This window comes from Chelmon rostratus, chromosome 12, assembly GCF_017976325.1.
Source record: "Chelmon rostratus isolate fCheRos1 chromosome 12, fCheRos1.pri, whole genome shotgun sequence".
NCBI lineage: Eukaryota > Metazoa > Chordata > Actinopteri > Chaetodontiformes > Chaetodontidae > Chelmon > Chelmon rostratus.
Genome location: NC_055669.1, coordinates 7,176,498 through 7,184,657, shown reverse-complemented (window position 1 = coordinate 7,184,657; position 8,160 = coordinate 7,176,498). Strand labels below are relative to the sequence as shown.

At 44.3% G+C, this 8,160-nt stretch overlaps 1 protein-coding gene across 1 annotated transcript; it reads left to right on the top strand.

Annotated features, from left to right (window-relative positions):
* The first annotated feature begins 247 nt into the window (after nt 1-247).
* On the top strand, nt 248-6,136 carry ednrba (endothelin receptor Ba). The gene is made up of 8 exons (XM_041948800.1): nt 248-474; nt 1,068-1,533; nt 2,474-2,586; nt 2,995-3,199; nt 3,786-3,935; nt 4,202-4,335; nt 4,467-4,575; nt 5,120-6,136. Exons 2-8 carry the CDS (start codon nt 1,120-1,122, stop codon nt 5,252-5,254), a joined length of 1,260 nt encoding a protein of 419 aa, XP_041804734.1. The 5' UTR covers nt 248-474; nt 1,068-1,119; the 3' UTR covers nt 5,255-6,136.
* Nucleotides 6,137-8,160: the final 2,024 nt, after the last annotated feature.

The window sequence follows — 8,160 nt, the reverse complement described above, 5'->3', positions numbered from 1 at the left end:
TCAGGCACTATAAATTCCCCAATGAGCAGCAACAAGACACTATAACTGCTAATAAGTAGATTTTACCCGGTTTCTTCTAAAGCGAGGGCACGTCAATGAACACTGAGTAACTTGTGAACATCCTGCCTGTCCTCCTCCACCCCCTGCTCTATATAAGAGAAGGAGGGGTTGGAGGGCAGGGATCAACTCAGCAGACTCTTGAGACAGTGTATGCTGAGACTCCGCAGCCAGTACTGGAGAGGACTGAACGACCGGAGGAGCTGTCTGGAGCCTCTGGACCACAGATCTGGAGCTGGTTCACTTTGACTCCAGTGACAGAGAGGACAGCTGCTGTGCTGCTGGAGATGACTGTCACTGCAGGAACAGCAAAAATCCACTTTGGGAAACTTTCTCTGTCCTGAGAGCTTGAGAGTTAGTGGGGAAGTTTCTAAGAGGCACAAACACTGGAGGATTTCCACCTCGTTTAGGAGTTAGGTAAGTAAGAGCTTAAACAGCAGTGAGTGGAGTGACAGTGACTGTATGAGAATTAGGGTTGTGTGTGGGCCCGAAACTTCACTGTAAAACAGAAAAAAGAAAGGTCCTCCCCAGGGTTGTTAATGTTTCTCTCTGAACTCCTCTGTAACACACTGTCAAAATAACAGAACCGTGTTAAATTGGTAGAACTTGTCGAATTTAAACTTTATTATCGTCTAATGTGCATCACCAATGAACACATTAATAAAATCAGAGACAGAACTGTTGTCCTCTATTTATGGAAAAGTGCAACTTTATGAACCATGGTGCGAGTGAAAGCTCTCTTTTGATGCAACTATTTATGTAACTATTAACTATACTGCAAGGACCCCCTCTTTCCCCCTAATTATTTTTGTTCACTCCCTAAACTAAAAATGACTATAATGTTTCTTTATGTCCCCAGATCTAAATTGTGAGATTTTATGGAGATGACACATATAATAAATCTGAGAGACTAATATTGCCACTAGACAATGAGGTTGTTGTTGAATGATATAATAATATTCCTGTAGACAGATAACTGGCCTGAATACACTACTTTCTTTCTGTTCCAGGCCCTCAAAGAGGATCAGTTGGTAAAAAGCAATATTATAACCAAGCTCCAGGATGAAGACTCATCTCCTCTACTTGGAGTTACTCCTACTAGCAGTTCACACCCTTGTGGCCAGTGGGCAGCTGGAGCCCAAGGAACAACAGCCACGGGAACCTCTTGCAGTTACCCAGAGGCTGGGGCTCGTAGAGAGAGACGTGCAGGGTCCGGTGAGGCCCAACATCACCATGCCCCGCCGCCGGCTGCCCCCCATGTGCACCGGACCCACGGAAATCCGAGACACCTTCAAGTACATCAATACAGTGGTGTCCTGCCTGGTGTTTGTTGTGGGTATTATCGGTAATTCCACTCTGCTGAGAATCATCTATAAGAATAAGTGCATGCGTAACGGGCCCAACATCCTGATCGCCAGCCTTGCACTCGGAGACCTGCTACACATCATCATCGGCATTCCCATTAATGTTTACAAGGTGAGTCAAGGTGCAGAGTATGACTGACTGAAACATCTATACCATATAGGCCCAGTAGCAGGTTTATAATGATGATTTTCTGCTCACAGTATTTTTATTTCCAGTCAATTCAAAACTCCCTAGGCTTTTTACTGATTTTTTGTTGTACTCTTGTTCTGTCCATTTGAAGTTTATTACAATAACTTTTGAAAGTCAAATGCAAATACTTTGCTGCTTATTGGACTTTAAATCCTTTTACACACACACACACACCCTTTCCTAACACACACACACATGTGCGCACACACATACACACTCTTGAACGGGAGCTTCCAAGTAGTTTTTACATGTTATTACTTTATTGGATCCTGAGCCCCTCTATATCCCCCTGTCTCTGCCATGTTATTGTCTGTTTAGTTCATTGTGTGTGTGTGTGTGCGTGTGTGTGCGTGTCTGTCTGTGTGTGTATGTGTGTGTGCATGAGAGAGACAGAAAGAGGGCCATATTGTCTGTATATTTAGGTAAGAGGGCAAGCATGTTAAAACAACTGGACAGTTGCATACCAGAGCAGAGGCAGGACAGACAGGGTGGTATGGGATACAGGTCCACATATGATTCCAATTGATTTCCACTCACATTCCAGTCGTGCATCCATAGCAGACACGAAAAGTCCCATATTGTTCAAGTTAAGCAGAGCTTTGTTGTTTTACATGAGCTACCGAACACCTCTCCGGCGCCTTGATGTCAACAAGAAGCTTTTTTGTTGTCAAGAAAAGGCAGAAAACATTAAACCTGACCAGTTCAAAAAACAATGCTCTGAATGTTCACTGACGCTCATAAGTTCAGGTTCATCATGCATATCTGGTCACTGGATGCCCGAGGCCGGGGAAAACAACATGAGGCCAGACATTCTGCTTCACTCCCCGTCATGGTTTAACTCAGTCACCGTGTCTCTCTCCAGCTCCTGGCCGAGGACTGGCCTTTCGGGGTGACCCTGTGCAAGATGGTGCCATTTGTCCAAAAAGCCTCAGTGGGGATCACAGTGCTGAGTCTGTGCGCTTTGAGTATTGACAGGTAAACCTGGCCACAACCAATGGACAACCCAAGTTCAGCCTTCCTCTCACATTAACTCTTATCTTAATTCCCTAACGCGGCATCAACAGTCAGAGATTATAGAAACATTGTCAAAGCACTGACTTTTGACCTGACTTTTGACCGCCTTGCTGCTCACTGCTTTTAACTTTGATAATCAATATATTGACACATATAACTGTCAACTTTGTTTGCAGATGCATTGTGAGCTTAGGATAAGGAGTTTGCATCTCACTTATATGTTGTTTGTTTAATTGATTGATATATTCGTACAGACATGAGAGTGGTATTGCTCTTCTCAGGTCTCAGTGTGTTTTCCAAAAAGTCAGACTTATCCTTTAACCCCTGCTCATTTGGGGGTTAACTGAATGCACATGTTTAATCTTCCAGGTATCGTGCCGTGGCCTCGTGGAGCCGTATCAAAGGGATTGGAGTTCCGAAGTGGATGGCTATTGAGATTGCGCTGATCTGGATATTGTCCATCATCCTGGCTGTGCCAGAGGCAATTGCCTTCGACATGATCACCATGGACTACAAAGGAGAACACTTGAGGATCTGTTTGCTGCACCCCATGCAGAAAAGCAGCTTTATGAGGGTGAGCTGTGACACACGGACCCTCAGAGGACTAGAATTCAGAGTGGAGAAAAACAGTGTGTGTTGACACAGCTGTGAATGCTGCACACGCACATAGGATACACACACTGACATACATGGAAATGCAGAAGTGAGCACACATGCTGAGCTGCGTATGAATAGATGTGCATACTTATCTGAAGGCGCATGCACTCACGGTCATACTGTGAAAGCTTCCTGGCTAGATCAAACTGTCTGCAGACAATGAAATATTGTGACATAGAAAATGGTATAACACAGGAGCCATCGCTCTGTTAGCTAACAGAAAGGACTGCAGTGTCTGTGTGCATGTGTTCACATGTCTTCTATCAACCTTAAAACAACAGCAGTTTCATTTCCACTGAGGTACTTTGATAAATTGATTTTTAAATGCAAGTCAACATCTCTGAATTCGAGACACACCCATGAGCCTCTCCCTCTGGTCCAGGTCAGAGTGGGAACAGGCTCCATTAAATTTACATCTGACGTGTTTCCCCTCTCACTTCAAGCTCTCTCGTGCAGATGTTTGTGTATAACCCAGTGCTGATCTCACACTTTTCTCTGTGTAGTTTTATAAATCAGCAAAGGACTGGTGGCTGTTCGGTGTATATTTCTGCCTGCCGTTGGCCTGCACTGCTATTTTCTACACCCTGATGACCTGTGAGATGCTGAGGAAGAAGAACGGTGTCCAGATCGCTCTCAGTGACCACCTCAAACAGGTTCGATACGGCTTTCATCTTATTGATTTGATTGCTGACTGTCTTCATATTGAGTGTTTAGAGTTAAAGACACAAAACTATCTAAAACTATAATAAAAATACATCATTACTTTTTACCAGCAACTTTAATCCAGCCTAACTTGACACACTATGAAAACACTTTGCTTCGAATGATAAGAGTTTCACCATGGCCCTTTTTGGGCCAAAACTGTCAGTACAATCTGTTACTGCTATACGGTGATTTATGCCTGTTTGTGTGTGTTCAGCGGAGGGAGGTGGCCAAGACAGTGTTCTGTCTGGTTCTGGTCTTCGCTCTGTGCTGGCTGCCTCTCCACCTCAGCCGTATCCTGAAGCTCACCATCTACGATGAGAGAGATCCAAACCGCTGCGAACTGCTCAGGTATGGAGGAAAATACACGTCCCACAGTGCACAACAAAACAGAGCACGGACTAGATAATTTAGTAGAAAAATGAACCCCCCTCCAGAAAGGGAGAAGCAGAAGATCAATGTGTTTCTGTAACCCCCTTTAGTTTCTTTTTGGTGCTGGACTACATTGGCATCAACATGGCATCCGTCAACTCCTGCATAAACCCGATCGCCCTCTACATGGTCAGCAAGCGCTTCAAGAGCTGCTTCAGGGTAAGGTGCAACCTCATCATCAACATATGCCACATGCAAAGTGAAAATATCTTCAAGAAATTGTTTGACATTTTGGGAAATACACTTATTTGCTTTCATGCCAAAAAAATCAGATAAAAGGACTGATAAAAGTCTCATACTCATTTCCATATTAATGTGAAGCTACAGCTAGCAGCTCAGGTTAGCGTAGAGCCTGGAAACAGAAGGAAACAGGCTCCGCCTGAAGGCGCCAAAATCCACCTTCCACCCCCTCTAAGGATCGCTTAATAACACGCTACATTTCATTTATCTTTATATAGTCCATATAAAGAAAACAAATAGTGGTTTTAGGGGACTGTGCTAAGCTAAGCTAATCGGGTGCTGGCTCCAGCTTCACATTTACAGCAAAGACATGAGAGTGGTATTGATCTTTTGATGTAACTTTCAGAAAAAAAGCGTATTTCATCATTTTAAACAATTTAAAACTACCAAGCTGTGAATAATGTATGCACACTCTTACGTTTCTCTCAGCATGCACCTCACATTCTTTTTTTCCCTCCTCTAGTCCTGCCTGTGCTGCTGGTGCCTACCGGCGGAGATGCTGATGGATGAGAAGCAGTTGTGCATGAAGCTGAAAGTCACCGAACGAGCCTCCGACCAGACCAACTCCCGCATGACCAACAAGTCCACCACAGCCTGAAGAGGGGCCTGGAAGCGAGAAAGGAGGATTTATGAGGAGAAAAAAATCCCTTAATATTGAAGCAGGGGTGACTGAATGAGGATAAGCGGCCATTCTCCCCTCATCCACAACATCACACGAAGTCTCCCGAACTTTTAACACACGTTCTTTTGGAAATCGGCCCTCACTGAGGCGAAACTCCTTCTAACCTAAATCTCTGAACACATGCGGTAATGGACCTGTCCAAGAAGAAACACACAACAAAGCACTTCAAAAGCTCTATTCTTGGTCAACGGGTGTGAGATTTGTGAGGCATGCAAAGCGGTGTGACTACCACCGAATGTCGAGGACTGAGCAGGGGGGCAAAGTTCAGCACCAGTGTAATGTAAAAATTGGGGGTCAAGAGTGAATTAGCAAAGACAGCTCGTCGGGCCTGCAGCCTGGATAGTGAATGTTACTTTGACGGTATGAATCTTGCAATATGTTCTGTATTTTATGGACTACATTGGAGTGTGACGCTGTGTTTCGTGTTGCTACCACACTCTGCAGCAGCTTGGAAGAGTTTAGACAGCCAATCTAATGCTCTTGTTTGAGATTTGTTTATTTTGTTATGCATTTCCTTTGATATGTACGTATGTATTGAGCATTTTGCATATTTTATCACTTGTTACATTAGTCCATCTTAATGTACTGTCTGTGTGTCATTTTCCCTCTAGTTATTGAACTACTGATGTTGTGTGATATCAGCTGTTTGACCACTCAGCTATTGTATTATACTGTTCAATTTTGGGCCTGTTCTTGAGGCTTTACGCGTTTTGTGACTGTACTTACTCAGTATTATCTTAATCTAACTCCCTTCCTTAGCTGGTATGATAAGCTGTAGGGGTTTCATTTTGCAATAAAGAAAATTATGAATAAAATAAACAAGAAACTAGTCTGTTGTACACTTTATTTAAGAAAAGCATCGATTTTCTAGCCATTATCTCTTCAGACACACACTCATAATCATTTATGACTGCGCATGTTTAAGCATTGCCTGTTATTGTGGCCCGGCTGACCGTGTGTGTGTGTGGCTGGGCGTGCGTGTGTATGTGCGTGTGAGTGTTTGTGTGTGAGGTTTGATTTAAGTGTGACGGCAGGCGGCATCATGTGATGGTGAATGCTAACACAGAACATTACTGTGATGTCTTTATTTTTCTCCCCACTTCTTCACTGCAAACACACACACACACACACACACACACTCAGAGCTCTGACCTGGGAATGTTCCTTCAGGCTAAACCAGTGTCATGCATGTCACATTAGCCGTCAAAGAAGCTCTCTGTCCTGTGATCTCTCACCACCCCTCCTCGATTCATCTCTTCATCCTCTCTACTCGCCTTCACTCGTTTTCTGCTTTTTTTCCTTGTTTTTCACCTCTTTTCTGTCCTCTGCCATAGTTTCCCCTTCCCTTCCTCCCTGCATTCCTGTCTCCGCTCCTCTCCGTAACCCCTCCGTGTCTGTTTTTCTAACATGGTTTCAAACAATTCAATGTGGTTTGACTTTGAATCAAACCCACCGGTGCTCACAGCAGCCCTAAATGAAAAAAGTCACGTGTGGCACATTCCTCACTTGATTTTCTCCTTTTCTACTCCCAGGGAAGGATTCACTAACGTACATCAGTCATAGAAAGCGAATGTTGTTCGGGGGGCTTCTTACTGAAAAGCCTTCAAATCAAAATGTAATTAGCTCAGGGTTAATGTGGAATCGTATATTTTGCTCTACAAAATTTCTGTTTGGAATTAGAACATTTATTGACCCCAGCAGCCCCGATTTACGGCCATTCAGGAAGCTGTCACAACTGTTCACCCTAACACATAAGATATTCAGCAGGTCTTCCCACATAAAAGGAACAGACTGACAGAAATAACTTAGCTGATTTCTCGCTGAGGATCACACGAGAAGATTGATGCCACCGACATGTATGTACGATAACTACGTTACTAGCAGCAGCTGTTGGCCGAGCTTAGCCCGAGGACTGGAAAAAGGCGGGAACAGCTTGCCTGCCTCTGTCCAGAGGTAATAAAATCTGCCTACTAGTAACTCATAAGATCACTTTTAGCTTATTTTCTTCACATGCTGCTGTCACTTACCATCTAGACTCCAAAATTGTTAATGGAGGACAACTTAGAGCAGAAAGGCTCTCAGCAGTTCAGCCACGGCTAACATGGCGCTCCAGCAGACTCGCTTTTATTGCTATTAGCGGCCAGGAAACAGAGATGAAACCCTGCAGCAGATGGATGCCAAAAGGTTAATGAGAGAAAGTGGCTCATTTAGCAATAAAAACTACTGTAAACTTTTAATAGACTTATCGCGTTAGCTTGGCCAACAGTGCAGACGTTTCCCTCATTGAATGCACTGAAGTCTGGGTGAAACACTGAGTCCCTCTCAGTGCATACACACACACACACACACACACACACACACACACACACACACACACACACACACACACACACACACACACAATACAGTACATTTAGACACGGCATACGCAGCAACAGAGCCACAAATACCAGCGTGCACAGTTTGTCTTCTCCTCACAGTGCTCGATGCCAGCATCATGTGCTGGAGCATGGCGTGGTTGGAGGGGTTGATGGTTTTGGGTTCTGGGTCTCAGGGGCTGGGGTGTGAACAGATCTGGTTTGGGCCCTCTCTGCTCTCTCTGCCTCCAAACATTCTTTCATGTTTTTCTACCCGACCGAGCCGCCATTTTGCATATTTACTCAGCGCGTTTGGCAGACATGTGCTCGCAAACGCATTCAGAAATAATTAGCAGCGACTGCGTCAATACGACGTTTGACATAACTTGCGAATATTTGAGAGGCAGGACTTGCGCCTTTTCTTAACCTTCTGGTGCATATTGAATAATCTTCATGACCTTTGAG